Source organism: Oncorhynchus mykiss, chromosome 8 (genome assembly GCF_057628025.1).
Source record: "Oncorhynchus mykiss isolate SJ-2025 chromosome 8, ASM5762802v1, whole genome shotgun sequence".
NCBI lineage: Eukaryota > Metazoa > Chordata > Actinopteri > Salmoniformes > Salmonidae > Oncorhynchus > Oncorhynchus mykiss.
The window spans coordinates 73,512,179-73,533,669 of record NC_143029.1 but is presented as its reverse complement, the minus strand read 5'-3'; the positions used below and the strand labels follow the sequence as shown (position 1 = coordinate 73,533,669).

Genomic DNA, 21,491 nt, shown 5'->3' with positions numbered 1-21,491 from the left:
TTACAATTAAGCAAACAATTAAACAGTAAATCACATAACATCGCTACACCACTACTTATCCACAACACAAAAAACCCCACCATACAACAATACCACAATTTACACTACCGGTAAAAAGTTTTATAACACCTACTCATTCAAGATTTTTATTTATTTTTACTATTTTCTACATTGTAGAATAATCGTGAAGACATCAAAACTATGAAATAACACATGTGGAATCATGTAGTAACCAAAGAAAGTGTTAAACAAATCACAATATATTTTATATTTGAGATTCTTCAAATAGCCACCCTCTGCCTTCATGACAGCTTTGCACACTCTTGGCATTCTCTCAATCAGCTTCACCTGGAATTATTTTCCAACAGTCTTGAAGGAGTTCCCACATATGCTGAGCACTTGTTGGCTGCTTTTCCTTCACTCCGCAGTCCAATTCATCCCAAACTACCACAATTGGGTTGAGGTCTGGTGATTGTGGAGGCCAGGTCAGCACTCCATCACTCTCCTTCTTGGTCAAATAGCCCTTACACAACCTGGAGGTGTGATGGGTCATTGTCCTGTTGAAAATGATAGTCCCACTAAGCCCAAACCAGATGGGATGGCGTTTCGCTGCAGAATGCTGTGGTAGCCATGCTGGTTAAGTGTGCCTTGAATTCTAAATAAATCACAGACAGTGTCACCAGCAAAGCACCCCCACACCATAACACCCCATTACGGTGGGAAATACACATGCAGAGATCATCTGTTCACCCACACAGCGTCTCACAAAGACACAGCGGTTGGAACCAAAAATCTCCAATGTTAATTCCAGTCCAATGGACAAATTTCCACCAGTCTAATGTCCATTGCTCATGTTTCTTGGCAAGTCTCTTCTTCTAATTGGTGTCCTTTAGTAGTGGTTTATTTGCAGCAATTTGACTATGAAGACCTGATTCACACAGTCTCCTCAGTCTCCTCTGTTGATTTTGAGATGTGTCTGTTACTTGAACTCAGTGAAGCATTTATTTGGGCAGATATTTCTGAGGCTGGTAACTCTGATGAACTTACCCTTTGCAGCAGAGGTAACTCTGGGTCTTCCATTCCTGTGGCGGTCCTCAGGAGAGCCAGTTTCATCATAGTGCTTGATGGTTTTTGCGACTGCACTTGAAGAAACTTTCAACGTTCTTGAATTGTTCCGTATTGACTGACTTAAAGTAATAATGGTCTGTTGTTTCTCTTTGCTTATTTGAGCTGTTCTTGCCTTATTATGGACTTGGTCTTTTACTAAATAGGTCTATCTTCTATATACCTCCCCACCTTGTCACATCACAACTGATTGGGTCAAATGCATTAAGTAAAGAAATTCCACAAATTAACTTTTAATGAGGCACACCTTTAATTTAAATGCATTCCACGTGACTACCTCATGAAGCTGTTTTTTGTGTACCTGTATTTGTGTCTCTTCACAGACCACGCTGTTCCATAAGGTATATTTTTTATCAGTTATTTAAATCTGATTCTACAGCTTGCAACAGTTACCTGATGTGGAATAGAGTCCCATGTAGTTATGGCTCTGTGTAGTACTGTGTACCTCCCATAGTCTGTTCTGGACTTGGGGATTGTGAAGAGACCTCTGGTGGAATGTCTTGTGGGGTTTGCATGGGTGTCTGAGCTGTGTGCTTGTAGTTTGTCAACACTTCTTACAAAAACAAGTTGTGATGAAGTCAACCTCTCCTCCACTTTGAGCTATGAGAGATTGACATGCACATCATTAATGTTAGCTCTCCGTGTACATTTAAGGGCCAGCCCTGCTGCCCTGTTATGAGCCAATTGTAATTTTAGGAGGATTCCATCAGCTTTCTATAGGCTAGGCCTATTATATTTTCTTCTCAACTTTCCTAATATTAAGCACACTTATTTCCTTTACAACAGGAGTATAGCCTGCCTGGCTGGCATGAAAATGAACCATGGGAAAAGTGTCCTCCATTCTCTATTTAAGTGCATAGATTACATGCATTTTCCCCCCTATTCTGACAGATGCATCATAATGGTCCATTCTAAACTAAAACTAATTTCACACATACAGTACCAGTCAACGTTTTGGACACAGCTGCTCATTCAAGGGTTTTTATTCATTTTTACTATTTTCTATATTGTAGAATAATAGTGAAGACATCAAAACTATGAAATAACACATATGGAATCATGTAGTAACCAAAAAAGTGTTAAACAAATATTTTATATTTGAGATTCTTCAAAATAGCCACCCTTTGCCTTGATGACAGCTTTATGTTATTTATTTGGTATATATAAAGACAAGAATAAATCAATAATAGTGTGATGGGTGGCAATATTAACCTATCACTTGTGAATTATATATTATCACTTAAGTTGTGAATGATGCCAAGTTTGTGTACAGTAAGGCAAGAAAATCATAGTCACACACCTCATGTAGGCTAGCCCATAGGCCTATATGTATTGATAAGGTTAGTGTCACAACTAAAATAGCCAAATAACTTCTTAAAATTAAGAACATTAATCAGCTTTACAACAGGTTTAGAGTCTAACTGGCAACTATTCGCAGCACATGAGTTTGGGGAAGATCATTTTCACTATAAAAATGCACCTTTATAATTAAAACATTACATGCATAATCGCATTTGCAGTCACTTTTAAGAATGGTGTTTTCCCGTTAATGGAACATTTGCGCTTTGCTGCATTTCTAATGTGAAGTAGCCTAATAGTTTAACAAGATTTCTAAGCTAAACGTTCTGATCATTGCTTAAAAAAGTTTTTGTTGATGCTAATGGTTGTATTGATTTGGGACCTATCCCATCCCACAACTGTCACAGACTTTGTTTGGAATATTTATTTCTCTCACAGAATAAAATAAGTTAACTTTTGTACTATGGGGGATAGTAGATTGACATAGGTGAGTGCTTTTGCTGTTCCTTAGGTCTACTCATCTTGTTGGCTGACAAAAAGTATATGTGGACAGTTCTTCCAATATCTTCAATATGCGCCTCGGAATTGGATAAGGATGCACAGAGTTGCTTGTAGCCTGTGAGAAAGACCAGATCACATGACAGAGACCCACTTGAGTGAGAGGTGCCTTGGAGCATGGAGCCAGGAGAAAGGAATACTAATAATTATATGCAACCCAAGGGCACAACGGCACGTGCAACTTTTTTCAAATCACCAATAGAGTCGCATCATACAGCCTTAGAATGTATTAAAAATCAAAACATACAGTCCAACGTTTGTATCACAACTAAAGTTCCATAAATAACTCATATAGGAGGACCTGTTTCATTGTAACCACTCAAAACAGAATAGCTGCATGTGCGCACTCCCTCAAATCGTTTAGGAGAAAATACCCCTTCTATTTTATTCAGCTATGTTCAATTGTATTCTTCACACTATAAAATAATGCCACAGAATTCTATGCAAATCTTTTCTGCTAAATGAACTAGTGTAGCCTACAGCCATATGGCATAGCCAGAACAGGACCTAACATAAAGACAACTCAGAGTATGCTATTCTGTTCTGAAATAGACTACATTTTCTTCATATCATGTTTTTTTTAGACCTGTCTAAAATAAATCATGGATTTATTGTGATGGTGTAGGCTATATTACATAGATTTATTAGACATGGATTTATTGTGAAGGTGTAGGCTGTATTTCATAGATTTATAAGAGATGGAATAATTGTGATGGTGTAGGCTATATTACATATATTTATTAGACATGGATTTATTGTGAAGGTGTAGGCTGTATTTCATAGATTTATAAGAGATGGAATAATTGTGATGGTGTAGGCTATATTACATAGATTTATTAGACATGGATTTATTGTGAAGGTGTAGGCTGTATTTCATAGATTTATAAGAGATGGAATAATTGTGATGGTGTAGGCTATATTACATAGATTTATTAGACATGGATTTATTGTGAAGGTGTAGGCTGTATTTCATAGATTTATAAGAGATGGAATAATTGTGATGGTGTAGGCTATATTACATAGATTTATTAGACATGGATTTATTGTGAAGGTGTAGGCTGTATTTCATAGATTTATAAGAGATGGAATAATTGTGATGGTGTAGGCTATATTACATAGATTTATTAGACATGGATTTATTGTGAAGGTGTAGGCTGTATTTCATAGATTTATAAGAGATGGAATAATTGTGATGGTGTAGGCTATATTACATAGATTTATTAGACATGGATTTATTGTGAAGGTGTAGGCTGTATTTCATAGATTTATAAGAGATGGAATAATTGTGATGGTGTAGGCTATATTACATAGATTTATTAGACATGGATTTATTGTGAAGGTGTAGGCTGTATTTCATAGATTTATAAGAGATGGAATAATTGTGATGGTGTAGGCTATATTACATAGATTTATTAGACATGGATTTTTTTTATGTAGACGTTTCAAAGGTCTGCATCAGTGGCTTGTAGGCTATGCATGGAAGACATGAGATGCTAAATGTGTTTATGTTAATTAACAGTCAATTACTGTGTGACCGGCAGTTATTTACTTGACAATAACAGCTGGCGAAATTTCTTGACCGCCACAGCCCTAGCCACAACAGCAGACTACAATCATAACGTCAAAAGCATTGCTAAAGTCTAACAAAATAGCCCCTACAGTCTTTTTAGCATCAATTTCTCTCAGTCAATCATTGGTCATTTGTGTAAGTTCTGTGCTTGTTGAATGTCCTTTCCTATAAGCATGCTGAAAGTCTATTGTCAATTTGTTTACTGTAAAATAGCATTGTATCTGGTCGGACACAATTTTTTCCAAAGGTTTACTAAAGGTTGGTAACAGGCGATTTGAGCCAGTAAAGGGGGCTTTCCTATTCTTAGGTAGCAAAATGACTTTTGCTTCCCTCCAGGCCAGAGGGCACACACTTTCTCTTATACACTATATTAGGCCCAGCCTTTGAAACATTGGTTTTCTTAGATATGGCTACTATATTGTGATCACTACATACTATGGATCTGGATACAGCTTTCAAGCAAATTTCTGCAGCATTAGTAAAGATGTGATCAATACATGTTTATGATTTAATTCCTGTGCTGTTTGTAACTACCCTGGTAGGTTGACTGATAGCCTGAACCAGGTTGCAGGCACTGGTTACTGTTTGAAGCTTTTTTTTAAGTGGGCAGCTTGATGAAAATCAGTCAATATTTAAATCACCCAGAAAATATACCTCTCTGTTGATATCAAATACATTATAAAGCATTTCACACGTTATCCAGATACTGACTGTTAGCACTTGGTGGTCTATAACAACATCCCACCCGAATGGGCTTTAAGTGAGGCAGATGAACCTTTACCCATAAGCTTTACAAGAATGTGGTTCTGAATATAAACAGCAACACCTCCAGCATGGGCATTTCTGTATTTTCTGTAGATGTTATAACCATGTTTTGCTACCACTGTTTCATCAAAGGTATTATCTAAATGAGATTATCTAAATGAGATTGTCAGAATATGAATGTCATCTGTTACTACTGTAGCAAGTTATTCATTTGATGAACCTTGTTTCCTAAGCTACATATGTTAAAGTGGGCTATTTTAGAACTTTTCTGTGATATTTGATTGTTTTCCTAGTTTTACTGGAAAGCTTAGCAGCAGTAGACATGCCCATGCTATGTATGTTAGTGCAGGCTGAGCTGCACACAGTGGACTTCCTACTAGGGCACACCGCATCAGTGCTAACAGTATAGCCCCGGTTCATAGGCACATGATTACTGCATACAATTGCTGTAGGATCAGCAGAGGCATTCAGGGCAGTTAGAGGGACATACATTAGGTTACTTACATTGTGTCTACCAACACTCGCACCAACACCAACACTGGGATAATGTACATTTGCTGAAGCATTATAAAAACTCAGCAACACAATGGTAGGGATTAGCTGAGCTGAGCTGGGCTTGGGTCATTGATAAGACATTGTCTCAACGCAGCCTTATGATGCTGTGAAAGGATCCAGGAATGCAAATTATTTGGGTGAATCCCATCCTCCTTATAAACGTGTTTTGTTTCCAAAAGGTAGCAAAATTGTCAACAAAAGTTACACCCATTGAGCTGCAATAATCACATAGCCAGTTGTGAAGAGAGATAATCCTGCTAACACATTCAATGCCATGATTTAGAGAGGGCATAGGGCTAGATAGGATGGGATAGGACATTGTATTTGCACCAGGAACAGTCACATTTCTTACCATGGAGTTGCTCCGAATTTGCCATTACGGACAACATACAGCATTGTGTTCTTATGTCTCTGTTTACCAAAGTTCATTCAAATCAATCAAGAGAGCAATTCAAAGACAATCAATATAGAAATCATCCCTCCTATTATGGGACTACAGAACAAACTGCATCTCATTGGATGGAAGTAGGTTTGTTTTGGACTTATGCCCAACTGAGCATTCTACTCAATGAGTGGCAGAGGTGCAACCTATGAATAAGCTATTAAATATCAGGGGGGGGGGGCTCCCCACTCCCCAGATAGCATATCATGTTATGGGCAATGACTTATCTTTTTTTTTATACAGGAAATTAGCTCTAACAGCGCTATTTTCTCTGAGCCTAATGGAATAATGTGTAAAATAGCATAAGATTAGCTATACAATTTTGCTCGAACCTTGCGGGGGTACCACGAAAGTGCACTACGCCACTGGGCAAACAGTTCAAAGCAGAACCATATGAGCTTATATGGCTCTGGTTCAAAGCATGGTCTACTTCAGCTGCAATCTGAATTAAATATGGTTTATTATAGGAATAAAGTAGAGGTAGTGCAAAGCTGATGCAGCACCTGCCTGACTGTTTGCCGTCAAGCCATATCATGGTCCTAGTCCTCTCACTGGGCTTTCCCCCTCTGCTCTGCTTAGCTTACTGTGTGACTGACAACAGCAGGCCTCCGATGGCTCTTATTTAAACTCTGAAACTCTAGCGGAGGGTAATCCTAACATTACTAAGTCTCTATTGCCACGGACGACTTGAATTCAGACTTCATGTCTTTACTGAGTTACTGTATGTCCTGGGCTAAAATAATAGTCCTAGAGACTAATTAATTAATGAATTGTAGACTGACAGTCATGCTTTTGAAAAACAATGGAAAGACTAATAATATTATGTTTCAGTGACAAGGCAAGGTGTATAATTTTTCATGCTTATACTGTACCTGATAGAGGATAGTCAAATTGGATAGAGGATCACATAAACTTAATACATAGTTGTACTGTATCTGCTTTTAGAATTACAGGCGGTTTATCACATGTACAGTAATACATATAGCCATGTTTTGCTATCTATTTATGTTTGTACTATTTTTGATCAATGAGACCGACACTTCAATGTCATGATGGACACAATGTCAAAAGAGAATTTCCATACTTGGTATTGGCATGTCAAGTTCCAATGTCTCCAGCTTTGTGCATAGCTTCATACTGTAACATTCAAACTTAGTGCTCAATGTCATGCATACAATTTACTGTAGTTATGCGACATATATTTTTTTGTACATTTTAATTACATTATTATAACTGAGCATTACATTCATCATATGTGTGTTTTTTTGTTGTTGTATGTGTTTTACTGTCTACATGTGTGTGTGTTTTATAGGTGCATGTGAATTTTCACAGTCCATCTTGAGTTGTTGCGAGTGAGAATATTATCAGAGCATGCTGAAAAAACCAGCTGGTCTAGAGGCGAGTTGTAAATCTTTTCCACACCCCTCAGTAAACACCCAAAAGACATTAACAGCAAGCGGTCACTACTCCTACAGCAACTGAGGTGACTTTTGTGCCTTTACAGTGCTGCACATGTACATCTGTGTAAATGTCTCCAGCTTTGTGCATAGCTTCATACTGTAACATTCAAACTTAGTGCTCAATGTCATGCATACAATTTACTGTAGTTATGCGAAAACCATAAACAACATATGTTTTGTGGTACATTTTAATTACATTATTATAACTGAGCATTACATTCATCATATGTGTGTTTTTTTGTTGTTGTATGTGTTTTTCTGTCTACATGCGTTTGTGTTTTATAGGTGCATGTGAATTTTCACAGTCCATCTTGAGTTGTTGCGAGTGTGCCATTTGTGCCTTTACAGTGCTGCACATGTACATCTGTGTAAATGAAGGGATTCTTACAGCAGCTGCTATAGACAAGCATAGAGAAGCTACTTTAGTGTGACTCATCTCCAGACAGTACTACAACAACAACACTACAGCAGTACTGAACTCTATTCAAGTTGATTTGTAGTGACACTTCTATATATGTGTTCATGTAAATTGAAACAAAATAGGAAGGTGTGTGAAAATAAATGTCTGGAAATGTAAATGTATTTTGTTTTCAAACATGACAACAAAAAAATATCCAAATAGATAAAGCGGTTGAAATGCCTTTGTTGCAGAGGATCCAACCCTCTTTCGGTCTTTCACGTGACCTCTGCCGTCTACAGTCAAGTGTGTATGATGTTGGTGACTCAGACATGCAAATGTTTTTGGGAAGATAACAAGAGAAGAGGTTTCACAGCATGTCCAGGAGATGGCGAGAATGAGACAGTATTACTTGGTGAGCTAGCAAATTATAGTCTATGCAATAAAAAACTAGTTTAAGTGACATTGAGTCCTTGAAAAGCACTATATGTATATTTCCCAATAAATATAATTGTTATTATTATTACTACAGTGTATACTGCGGTGGATCTACAATTGAGAGCAGACTTGATACAGTTACATCATGGGTGACAATAATGTGACAATCTGAATTTTTTTTTTTATCTTGGGACATAACTGGGACATAATTGGGACATAATTGTTCATCTATACAGTCAAAGTAAAGGTATCAACATATGCATATTGTATAGGCCTACTGTTATGAACAGTAGACTGCATTGTAATATCTGCCCACATACTGATATATAACCATTTAAAATGCATGTCATTGAAACTGAATATTAAATTGCCCCACATTACCAACCCACAAGGAAAACATACAGTAGATCAGTAGCCTAATGTTCTTCACCTCTTCAATTCAAAATGATGCAAATCAATAACATCTAGCATACAGATATACTAGATCTAGAAACGGAACGTTTTGTGTAGCTGTAAAGTTTTCTGATATGTGTTTACATTTAACAGTGCCTTGACATAGTGGCAGTCAGATTGGGAAATAAAAGGTTCTAAGCGAGTTGCAACACACATTTTGAGTGACGGGGGAACATGAGTCATGAGACGTTTCACAACACTTTTTTTCCTGGCTAAGCTTTCCTACTGCTACCTTGCCAGCACCTTCAGAAGCATACGCCACTAAAGAACACTAACCTCCACATGTCTGCTGTATATTGCTGAGGAAATAAACAGGGGGACCGGTACAGAGTCAATGTACGGTGGAGGTAATTGAGGTAATATGTACATGGAGGGAGAGTTAAAGTGACTATGCATAAAAATAAACAATGAGTAGCAGCAGCGTAAAAGAGGGGTCTGGGTAGCCATTTGATAAGCTGTTCAGGAGGTTTAAGGCTTGGGGGAAGAAGCTGTTAAGCATTTTGGACCTAGACTTGGCGCTCCGGTACCCCTTGCCGTGCGGTAGCAGAGAGAACAATCTATAACTAGGGTGGCTGGAGTCTTTGAACATTTTTACGGCCTTTCTCTGACACTGCCTGGTGTGGAGGTCCTGGATGTCAGGAACCTTGGCCCCAGTGATGTACTGGGCCGTACGCACTACCCTCTGTAGTGCCTTGCGTTCAGAGTCCGAGCAGTTTCCATACCAGGCAGTGATGCAAACAGTCAGGATGGTGCAGCTGTAGAACCTTCTTAGGATCTGAGGACCCATGGCAAATCTTTTCAATCTCCTGAGGGGGAATAGGTTTTGTCGTGCCATCTTCACGACTGTCTTGGTGTGTTTGTACCATGATAGTTTGTTGGGGATGTGGACACCAAGGAACTTGAAGTTCTCAACTTGCTCCACTACAGCCCCATCGATGAGAATGGGGATGTGCTCGGTCCTCCTTTTCCTGTAGTCCACAATCATCTCCATTGTCTTGATCACGTTGAGGGAGAGGTTGTTGTCCTGGCACCACACGGCCGGGTCTCTGACCTCCTCCCTATAGGCTGTCTCATCGTTGTCAGTGATCAGGCCTACCACTGTTGTGTTATCGGCAAACTTGATGATGGTCTTGGAGTCGTGAGTGAACAGGGAGTACAGTCATGAGTGAACAGGGAGTACATGAAGGGACTGAGCACGCACCCCTGAGGTGGCAGATGTGGCAGATGTGTTGATCAACGTGGCAGATGTGTTGCTACCTACCACCCTCACCACCTGGGGGGCGGCTCGTCAGGAAGTCCAGGATCCAGTTGCAGAGGGAGGTGTTAAGTCCCCGGGTCCTTAGCTAAGTGATGATCTTTGAGGGCACTATAGTGTTGAATGCTGAGTTGTAGTCAATGAATAGCTTTCTCACATAGGAGTTGCTTTTGTCCAGGTGGGAAAGGGCAGTGTTGAGTGCAATAGAGATTGCATCATCTGAGGATCTGTTTGGGCGGTATGCTAATTGGAGTGAGTCTAGGGTTTCTGGGATAATGGTGTTAATGTGAGCCCTGAACAGCCTTTCAAAGCACTTCATGGCTGCAGACGTGAGTGCTACGGGTCGGTAGGCAAGTCATTTAGGCAGGTTACCATAGTGATCTTGGGCACACGGACTATAGTGGTCTGCTTGAAACATGTTGGTGTTACAGACTCAGTCATAGAGAGGTTGAAAAATTCAGCGAAGCCACTTGCCAGTTGGTCAGAACAAATATTGTACAATCCAGGTGGGCAAATCTCTTAAAGACTTACCCAGAAAAGTGATTCTAACATGTATTGACTCAGGGGTGTGAATCCTTAAGTAAATTTGATCTTTCATTTTCAATACATTTGCTAAAATGTAACACAACAAAATGTGAAATAAGTCAAATGGTATGAATACTTTCTGAAGGCACTGTATATATAAAAAAAGTTTTACACTGTTTTGTATATTCAACAAGAAACATATCACACAGACAAGGACGTCTGTGATAATTCTTGCCATCCAATTATGTTTGCTTGTCAACTATCTCTCCTGGTCAATTAAGTTGTGTATGTTTAGGTGTTTAGCACTTAAGTCCACTTTACATGTATACTTAATACACGTCCAAGTTTGACGAGTGCTAATTTCACTCAACAACTTTTTTTAAAGTGTAGTAGACATTACAGATCATCATAGTCTAGCCCATAACGGATGACTGTTTTAGCATGTATAAAGTAGAATACAAAACATACATCATCTTAACAAACATTATTAGAATTAGAATAATTGTTCATTACGCTGTTTAAACTAAAATATGTATCTAATTTAGCAATATACTGCAAAGGGGCCAATGGTCTGACTGATCTAATTGGCAGACAACATGTAGAGCCATTTTCGTAGACACAGATTAGGCCTAACCTAGTCCTGGAAGAAGCATGACAACCTGCAGGCAGTGGTTTCCCAAAAGCTTGGATTGCTCAACCCTAGGTTTTCCTATAAGAACAAGACAGACTATAAAACAGAGGTGGTGCTCAGAGTAGGAATCAGACATGAAGATGAAGGCTCTGGTGAGATCTCTCCTCTTGCTCGCTGTGGCTAACCTGCTGGTCAGAGGGCAGACCCAGACTGAGACCAGGTATGAAGACATCATCACAGCTGCTTCAAATCAGCTGCTTCCTGTGGAAGAGCAGGCTTTCCATCCGCTTCTGAACCAGCTGGAAGTCGAGACTGTGAGTATTGAGACAGTGAGACTGACAGTATGAACGTTTCCCTCCTCTTATTTACACAGTGCTGAGGGGCAAAACAATGTTTATGTATCATGGTTTGTTAAATAGGGGGGGGGGGGGGGGGGGTGAAAATTGAAATAATTGACAATACTGTGTTTTCTCTCTGATCCCAGTTGAATACAGAGGATGTGGACCAGTCTGAGGTGTCTGTAAGGTTGAGCTTCCCCCTGCAGGAGACGCTCTGCAGTAAGGCACAGGGGCAGCGAGGCCAACCATGCCCTCTGAAGAAAAATGGGGTAAGAACAATTGGATTTTACAGTATTGTGTGAAATAATAGTCATGGGACGCAAGAAATGACCAATAATAAGCTGAGATTGGCAAATGGCTAATTGTCAATGACTCCTTCCTCTATAGAAACAAATGATGTGCAGCATGGAGGTCAGACATCCGATTCTGGAGATTGGCAACACCCTCAACACTGACCGGTCTGACATTTCTTGTGAATACATGGAGGCAGAAGTTGTAAGTTATTTCTCAACATCTCCCTACCTATATTAGTTAGGACGTAATGCTAAAGGTAGCCTAACAGTGTCAGAACAGTTGATCTGCAATAAAAAAAATGCAGATGTTAAAGTGCATTAAATGCATAGCAGTTTATGAATTTCATGAATGTGGAAACATGCATCTCTTGAAATAATAACTTTTTCTGATTAGTCTGGTCAAAAAGGTTCTGCTTTTTCCTTTTTAAAAGTTTAAATTCATATTTTTAATGATTACAGCAGAAGATTCGGACAAGAAGAGGCAAGGACAGCGGAGGCCCTAGGGGCTCTAAGATGGGTAGAAAAGATTCCAAGGGGGGTTGGAGAGGTCGTCCTGGGAGTGGCTCTCGTCCTGGGTTTGGCTCCGGCATTGCTGGAGCTAGCGGAGTAAACCATGTTGGAACTCTCACTGCATAGAACAGCACAACACACCCTTTGGATAACTGCAAGATATCTCACCAATCAAAGACACTTCAAAAGCACTCAAAGTTGTGGTTAATGGGTGAACATGAAACCTTGAGCTTCTTTTAAAAAAATGCTTCTGGTAACTCTTTTGTCTACATTATGAATTGTTTTGTATTTTGTAGCTATCATTGTTTGTAATAATGTACCTATTCTTACATGCCAATCTTTGAATTTTAACTACCGAAAATTATTTCCAGTTCATGTTTACTGCACTAATAAACTGCAAAATAAGTTTTCAAAAGACACTGTGTGTAAAATATGTAATTTCATGGCAGTTTAGGAAGTTTTTGAGAGCTCTACGTTTTTGTGTTTATTGTTCTTTAAAAAAAGATCATTTCTCTGTTGTTCTGTTAGGCCAACAGTTTAGGCTTTGCTGAAACATGTCGGGATGGTTTCCTGGACACAGATTGAGTTAAGAGCAGTGACCTGTCATTCAGGGCAGGTGGGGCAGAGCCCCACATTTTTAGCCAGACATTTGCCTGTTTTGCATGTTATTTTGGCATTAATACGTGTCACATATCAGTTTGCCAACAATGTAAAAATATATATATTTCATTGACATAATAAAGCAGCATACAAACATGGTCTCTTTTCTGTTTTCTTGAGTAAGGCATCTCCAAAATGCAGGTGTTTCAGCCTATGTCAGTGCTTTTTGTGGTGGTGGGGCAAGCCAGCTGAAAGTACGGATTGTTGCGCCATGATTGGCTCAGTGTTCTGTCACTCATGGGGACTTTACGTCACTGCCAAGTGTAACAGGAGACATTGAAAATGCTAGCTCTTCGGTTGCTGCCATTGACGTGCCCATCCAAGAAGGCCCATGGTCATTGTTCACAGATAAAATGATGTAAAATCACGTTATATGTACAGCAGATTTGACTGGACTGTTCATGTCAACATCATACCTTCAAAATCTTAGCTAGCAGTCATCATCATGAATCAAGTTGACAATCTACTGGCAAATCCTTTTTAATCCTTGTCATATGAATAGAAATAATGAAGAGAAATTAGAAATAAAACGTATCGGTGCTCATCGGCGGTTAGACATAAACATTACACAACAAGTTGGAAATCACAAATAATTCAACGAGTGGTTTGGAAGGAATCAGTGACAGTGGCTGTGTGGACACAAATCTGGGATTAAGGGGCTCTTTTCCAAGTTTAAAATGATAAACATTAAAAATTGGCCATGCTGTCAATGAAGCATGATGATCAAAACAACTGTTAACTTGGAGGACCGCCGCATTACCTTCCTGTTCAAGTGAGCCGAGCACAACAATTTGAGTAAAACAATGTAATGTATTCAGCTTCGTAAATGATGTAATATGCCAGGAAGATATGTATACTGTAGCTAAGAAAGCAATACTAAGTGTATGTTGTGTAGTAAGATGTTAGTAGTGCATTTGTCTCACCCTAATAATTTGGTCTATTTACCCATCTTAATTTCGCCTACTGTTCTGACTGTTCTAAGGTAGCCTATAACCTGTTTTAGAGAAATGTAATAATCTAATATTGTAAGAGCTTTCATTATCTGCTTATATGCCCCCTTTATTTATTATACGGTTCTAACTTGGTGTACAGGGATAATACTGTAAGAACGGCCCATGTTCTGAATTCTGTTGCTGAACAAATAGTTATATTGACTAACGTTACGTCCGTCCTAATCAAAATTACGGATTGCCTCTTATCCGCTTGTCGTCCCCTTATGCCATAGTTTTTACATCTCAATTGTCATTAGAAACCACATTTGTTTAAGCAAGTCAAACATACAGTATCAGCTATTTTTTTTAAAGGTAGTAAATGAGGCTGAATGAACTGTTTCGCTGCCAGACAAGGCTCCACTGATATCCAGGTGTAGCAGTGGTAAGATGTTGGGACCGTGGTAAGTGGTAAGATGTGGAAATTCTAACCAATAAGGAGTGACTTTTATTTCTTCAAACAATCATACTTTAATATCGCTAAATTATTGCAATAATGAAGCTGGTCAACGACCACCCTTAGGTGATCGTTGAGAGCCTGACAATACAGGAAATACTGAGGTCTTATATAGTGGACCTAAAAATGCGTAGTCATGGCTAGTTCCATCTCTCCCCGGCAGATCAGGGGAGCTACCTTGTTTTCTTCTTGTTGGTTCGTTGGCTTATTGGTTCATAGCGCACAAATAAGTGAAAACATTAGTTCCGTTACTCCTCTCTGATCAAGCCTAACACTACAGTAAATTCTGAGGTCTTATATAGTGGACCTAAAAATGCTTATACTGTACCTGATAGAGGATAGGCAAATTGGATAGAGGATCACATAAACTAAATACATAGTTGTACTGTATCTGCTTTTAGAATTACAGGCGGTTTATCACATGTACAGTAATACATATAGCCATGTTTTGCTATCAATTTATGCTTGTACTATTTTTGATCAATGAGACCGACACTTCAATGTCATGATGGACACAATGTCAAAATTGAAATTCCATACTTACAGTGGTGGGCCGTCAGGGCCAGCAAGGCCTTCTCTGCTGGCCTAAACATCATCAGAATATAATTTTTAAAAATATATATTTTCCCACAAATATGTATTAAATTATTCCCCAGAGTAAGAGTTATACTCTTCATTTCATAGCTTTCCTCTTGGTTGCACTGCTTCCAGCCCCAGGTTGAGATTTGGAGGGCTGGTCGTTATGTTAGATCTTTTATCCAATCATATTCAGCCATCATGTGTTGCCAGGGGTCTAAAATCTGCCCTCAGGCCTTCAGAATCAACAGTGTGGGCGCTTGTAGCTTAAAGTGAATGGAAATGAAAATTTAGTGTCAACCAATCAGCTTTAGAGTTGGCTATTGTAAGCCTGCTGGCTGGCTCCAGTGTTACACAGGAGCCAGCTAGCAGGCGTAGTGCGTGCACGTCTTTTGATTGGATTACCAATATTGAGAGGCATGTCCTATGGGCAGGTCTATGCAGAACCTCAGAACTAGGAAACTGAATTTGATAAACAAATTAATTTGCGTACTACTAAGCTGTTTTTTCAACCCACAATGGCAGAAGGAGGAAAAGATATCGATTTGGTCGAGGATATAATTATAACGCCATTCTCAAGACAAACTTTTCAAGAAAAGTTAGACATTGTAAGGAGAGGTCGCTACAAAGCCTGTCACAGGCGGGAAAGGGGTTCGTTCGCCACTTTCAAAGTTCCAACTACGAGCGCTATCAATGGCTCACAGACTCCGAGAAGCACTGCAAACTGTACTGCTAGGAATGCCTATTTTTGGCAAGTGATCTATTTGGTGTTTGGAGCCACACTGGCTTTGCAAACTTGAGTTGTCTATTTTTATGCATAGTCACTTTAACTCTCCCTCCATGTACATATTACCTCAATTATCTCGACTAACCGGTGCCACCGTACATTGACTCTGTACCAGTCCCCCCCGCGCAGGGCAACGGAGCTGCACAATGAAAAGGTGAAGAAAAATAGGGAAATATTGAAAAGACTCATTGATTGTGTCATGTTTTTGGGTAAACAGGAACTGTATTGTTTTTTTTTTTGGGACTTAAAGCTCAAAGTTTGTGGACCAGAAATGGATAGAAGAAGAATATTAATATAACTTTGTTGCACTCGACTATGTTCTTGCCTATTAGTTGAACTGTACTGTATTGTACTCTTCCCCTGCAATTGTCTGAATAAAAATGTCAATTTCAAGGTGACGCAACACCTGGTTATACTGCGTTTCTGTCTAAAAGTATAGTGTCTAGAGCCATGGCATCATAATGATGGTAATAAGAGGTGGATTCATTCGAAGGGGACTGTGTAGGACCTCACTGAAGGCCCAGGCCACAGGCCCCAGGCCCACGGCACGCCACTGCATACTTGGTATTGGCATGTCAAGTTCCAATGTCTCCAGCTTTGTGCATAGCTTCATACTGTAACATTCAAACTTAGGGCTCAATGTCATGCATACAATTTACTGTAGTTATGCGAAAACCATAAACAACATATGTTTTGTGGTACATTTGAATTACATTATTATAACTGAGCATTACATTCATCATATGTGTACTTTTTTGTTGTTGTATGTGTTTTTCTGTCTACATGCGTTTGTGTTTTATAGGTGCATGTGAATTTTCACAGTCCATCTTGAGTTGTTGCGAGTGTGCCATTTGTGCCTTTACATTGCTGCACATGTACATCTGTGTAAATGAAGGGATTCTTACAGCAGCTGCTATAGACAAGCATAGAGAAGCTACTTTAGTGTGACTCATCTCCAGACAGTACTACAACAACAACACTACAGCAGTACTGAACTCTATTCAAGTTGATTTGTAGTGACACTTCTATATATGTGTTCATGTAAATTGAAACAAAATAGGAAGGTGTGTGAAAATAAATGTCTGGAAATGTAAATGTATTTTGTTTTCAAACATGACAACAAAAAAATATCCAAATAGATAAAGCGGTTGAAATGCCTTTGTTGCAGAGGATCCAACCCTCTTTCGGTCTTTCACGTGACCTCTGCCGTCTACAGTCAAGTGTGTATGATGTTGGTGACTCAGACATGCAAATGTTTTTGGCAAGATAACAAGAGAAGAGGTTTCACAGCATGTCCAGGAGATGACGAGAATGAGACAGTATTACTCGGTGAGCTAGCAAATTATAGTCTATGCAATAAAGAACTAGTTTAAGTGACATTGAGTCCTTGAAAAGCACTATATGTATATTTCCCAATAAATATAATTGTTATTATTATTGCTACTGTGTATACTGCGGTGGATCTACAATTGAGAGCAGACTTGATACAGTTACATCATGGGTGACAATAATGTGACAATCTGAAAATCTTTTTGATCTTGGAACATAATTGTTGATCTATACAGTCAAAGTAAAGGTATCAACATATGCATATAGTATAGGCCTACTGTTATGAACAATAGACTGCATTGTGATATCTGCCCACATACTGATATATAACCATTTAAAATGCATGCCATTAAACCTGAGTATTAAATTGCCCCACATTACCAACCCACAAGGAAAACATACAGTAGATCAGTAGCCTAATGTTCTTCACCTCTTCAATTCAAAATGATGCAAATCAATAACATCTAGCATACAGATATACTAGATCTAGAAACGGAACATTTTGTGTAGCTGTAAAGTTTTCTGATATGTGTTTACATTTGACAGTGCCTTGACATAGTGGCAGTCAGATTGGGAAATAAAAGGTTCTAAGCGAATTGCAACACACATTTTGAGTGACGGGGGAACATGAGTCATGAGACGTTTCACAACACTTTTTTTCCTGGCTAAGCTTTCCTACTGCTACTTGGCCAGCACCTTCAGAAGCATACGCCACTAAAGAACACAAACCTCCATATGTCTGTTGTATATTGCTGAGGCAATATACAGGGGGACTGGTACAGAGTCAATGTACGGTGGCACCGGTTAGTCGAGATAATTGAGGTAATATGTACATGGAGGGAGAGTTAAAGTGACTATGCATAAAAATAAACAATGAGTAGCAGCAGCGTAAAAGAGGGGTCTGGGTAGCCATTTGATAAGCTGTTCAGGAGGTTTAAGGCTTGGGGGAAGAAGCTGTTAAGCATTTTGGACCTAGACTTGGCACTCCGGTACCCCTTGCCGTGCGGTAGCAGAGAGAACAGTCTATAACTAGGGTGGCTGGAGTCTTTGAACATTTTTACGGCCTTTCTCTGACACTGCCTGGTGTGGAGGTCCTGGATGGCAGGAACCTTGGCCCCAGTGATGTACTGGGCCGTACGCACTACCCTCTGTAGTGCCTTGCGTTCAGAGTCCGAGCAGTTTCCATACCAGGCAGTGATGCAAACAGTCAGGATGGTGCAGCTGTAGAACCTTCTTAGGATCTGAGGACCCATGGCATGGTGTATGTTTAGGTGTTTAGCACTTAAGTCCACTTTACATGTATACTTAATACACGTCCAAGTTTGACGAGTGCTAATTTCACTCAACAACTTTTTTTAAAGTGTAGTAGACATTACAGATCATCATAGTCTAGCCCATAACGGATGACTGTTTTAGCATGTATAAAGTAGAATATAAAACATACATCATCTTAACAAACATTATTAGAATTAGAATAATTGTTCATTACGCTGTTTAAACTAAAATATGTATCTAATTTAGCAATATACTGCAAAGGGGCCAATGGTCTGACTGATCTAATTGGCAGACAACATGTAGAGCCATTTTCGTAGACACAGATTAGGCCTAACCTAGTCCTGGAAGAAGCATAACAACCTGCAGGCAATGGTTTCCCAAAAGCCTGGATTGCTCAACCCTAGGTTTTCCTATAAGAACAAGACAGACTATAAAACAGAGGTGGTTCTCAGAGTAGGAATCAGACATGAAGATGAAGGCTCTGGTGAGATCTCTCCTCTTGCTCGCTGTGGCTAACCTGCTGGTCAGAGGGCAGACCCAGACTGAGACCAGGTATGAAGACATCATCACAGCTGCTTCAAATCAGCTGCTTCCTGTGGAAGAGCAGGCTTTCCATCCGCTTCTGAACCAGCTGGAAGTCGAGACTGTGAGTATTGAGACAGTGAGACTGACAGTATGAACGTTTCCCTCCTCTTATTTACACAGTGCTGAGGGGCAAAACAATGTTTATGTATCATGGTTTGTTAAATAGGGGGGGGGGGGGGGGGTGACCATTGAAATAATTGACAATACTGTGTTTTCTCTCTGATCCCAGTTGAATACAGAGGATGTGGACCAGTCTGAGGTGTCTGTAAGGTTGAGCTTCCCCCTGCAGGAGACGCTCTGCAGTAAGGCACAGGGGCAGCAAGGCCAACCATGCCCTCTGAAGAAAAATGGGGTAAGAACAATTGGATTTTACAGTATTGTGTGAGATAATAGTCATGGGACGCAAGAAATGACCAATAATAAGCTGAGATTGGCAAATGGCTAATTGTCAATGACTCCTTCCTCTATAGAAACGAATGATGTGCAGCATGGAGGTCAGACATCCGATTCTGGAGATTGGCAACACCCTCAACACTGACCGGTCTGACATTTCTTGTGAATACATGGAGGCAGAAGTTGTAAGTTATTTCTCAACATCTCCCTACCTATATTAGTTAGGACGTAATGCTAAAGGTAGCCTAACAGTGTCAGAACAGTTGATCTGCAATAAAAAAAATGCAGATGTTAAAGTGCATTAAATGCATAGCAGTTTATGAATTTCATGAATGTGGAAACATGCATCTCTTGAAATAATAACTTTTTCTGATTAGTCTGGTCAAAAAGGCTCTGCTTTTTCCTTTTTAAAAGTTTAAATTCATATTTTTAATGATTACAGCAGAAGATTCGGACAAGAAGAGGCAAGGACAGCGGAGGCCCTAAGATGGGTAGAAAAGATTCCAAGGGGGGTTGGAGAGGTCGTCCTGGGAGTGGCTCTCGTCCTGGGTTTGGCTCCAGCATTGCTGGAGCTAGCGGAGTAAACCATGTTGGAACTCTCACTGCATAGAACAGCACAACACACCCTTTGGATAACTGCAAGATATCTCCCCAATCAAAGAAACTTCAAAAGCACTCAAAGTTGTGGTTAATGGGTGAACATGAAACCTTGAGCTTCTTTAAAAAAATGCTTCTGGTAACTCTTTTGTCTACATTATGAATTGTTTTGTATTTTGTAGCTATCATTGTTTGTAATAATGTACCTATTCTTACATGCCAATCTTTGAATTTTAACTACCGAAAATTATTTCCAGTTCATGTTTACTGCACTAATAAACTGCAAAATAAGTTTTCAAAAGACACTGTGTGTAAAATATGTAATTTCATGGCAGTTTAGGAAGTTTTTGAGAGCTCTACGTTTTTCGTTTTTGTGTTTATTGTTCTTTAAAAAAAGATCATTTCTCTGTTGTTCTGTTAGGCCGACAGTTTAGGCTTTGCTGAAACATGTCAGGATGGTTTCCTGGACACAGATTGAGTTAAGAGCAGTGACCTGTCATTCAGGGCAGGTGGGGGCAGAGCCCCACATTTTTAGCCAGACATTTGCCTGTTTTGCATGTTATTTTGGCATTAATACGTGTCACATATCAGTTTGCCAACAATGTAAAAAATATATATATTTCATTGACATAATAACGCAGCGTACAAACATGGTCTCTTTGTTCTGTTTCTCTGTTTTCTTGAGTAAGGCATCTCCAAAATGCAGGTGTTTCAGCCTAGCTCAGTGCTTTTTGTGGTGGTGGGGCAAGCCAGCAGAAAGTACAGATCGTTGCGCCATGATTGGCTCAGTGTTCTGTCACTCATGGGGACTTTACGTCACTGCCAAGTGTAAGAAGAGACATTGAAAATGCTAGCTCTTCGGTTACTGCCATAGACGTGCCCATCCAAGAAGGCTCATGGTCATTGTTCACAGATAAAATGATGTAAAATCACGTTATATGTACAGCAGATTTGACTGGACTGTTCATGTCAACATCATACCTTCAAAATCTTAGCTAGCAGTCATCATCATGAATCAAGTTGACAATCTACTGGCAAATCCTTTTTAATCCTTGTCATATGAATAGAAATAATGAAGAGAAATTATAAATAAAACGTATCGGTGCTCATCGGCGGTTAGACATAAACATTACACAACAAGTTGGAAATCACAAATAATTCAACGAGTGGTTTGGAAGGAATCAGTGACAGTGGCTGTGTGGACACAAATCTGGGATTAAGGGGCTCTT

At 39.5% G+C, this 21,491-nt stretch overlaps 2 protein-coding genes across 4 annotated transcripts; both read left to right on the top strand.

The window, feature by feature from the left end:
* Positions 1-11,566: 11,566 nt before the first annotated feature.
* Positions 11,567-13,368, top strand: LOC110530481 (uncharacterized). 2 transcript variants are annotated; one of them, XM_036986852.2, is made up of 4 exons: positions 11,567-11,787; positions 11,958-12,080; positions 12,199-12,306; positions 12,564-13,368. In XM_036986852.2, exons 1-4 carry the CDS (start codon positions 11,608-11,610, stop codon positions 12,738-12,740), a joined length of 588 nt encoding a protein of 195 aa, XP_036842747.2. In that variant the 5' UTR covers positions 11,567-11,607; the 3' UTR covers positions 12,741-13,368. The 2 variants fall into 2 exon arrangements, with proteins under 2 accessions (XP_036842747.2, XP_036842748.2); XM_036986853.2 differs by having other exon boundaries at positions 11,579-11,787; positions 12,567-13,368.
* A 5,239-nt stretch (positions 13,369-18,607) lies between these two features.
* LOC149982107 (uncharacterized) lies at positions 18,608-20,563 on the top strand. Of its 2 annotated transcripts, none has more exons than XM_090182501.1 (4): positions 18,608-19,333; positions 19,502-19,624; positions 19,743-19,850; positions 20,111-20,563. In XM_090182501.1, the coding sequence occupies exons 1-4, from the start codon at positions 19,154-19,156 to the stop codon at positions 20,273-20,275; spliced, it is 576 nt and encodes a 191-aa protein (XP_090038627.1). In that variant the 5' UTR covers positions 18,608-19,153; the 3' UTR covers positions 20,276-20,563. The 2 variants fall into 2 exon arrangements, with proteins under 2 accessions (XP_090038627.1, XP_090038626.1); XM_090182500.1 differs by having other exon boundaries at positions 20,108-20,563.
* The last annotated feature ends 928 nt before the right edge of the window (positions 20,564-21,491 follow it).

Coding starts and splice junctions, on each gene's coding strand:
- LOC110530481 (XM_036986852.2), top strand. CDS start 11,608: ATGAAGATGAAGGCTCTGGTGAGATCTCTCCTCTTGCTCGCTGTGGCT. Junction 11,788..11,957: donor ACCAGCTGGAAGTCGAGACT/GTGAGTATTGAG, acceptor CTCTGATCCCAG/TTGAATACAGAGGATGTGGA. Junction 12,081..12,198: donor GCCCTCTGAAGAAAAATGGG/GTAAGAACAATT, acceptor CTTCCTCTATAG/AAACAAATGATGTGCAGCAT.
- LOC149982107 (XM_090182500.1), top strand. CDS start 19,154: ATGAAGATGAAGGCTCTGGTGAGATCTCTCCTCTTGCTCGCTGTGGCT. Junction 19,334..19,501: donor ACCAGCTGGAAGTCGAGACT/GTGAGTATTGAG, acceptor CTCTGATCCCAG/TTGAATACAGAGGATGTGGA. Junction 19,625..19,742: donor GCCCTCTGAAGAAAAATGGG/GTAAGAACAATT, acceptor CTTCCTCTATAG/AAACGAATGATGTGCAGCAT.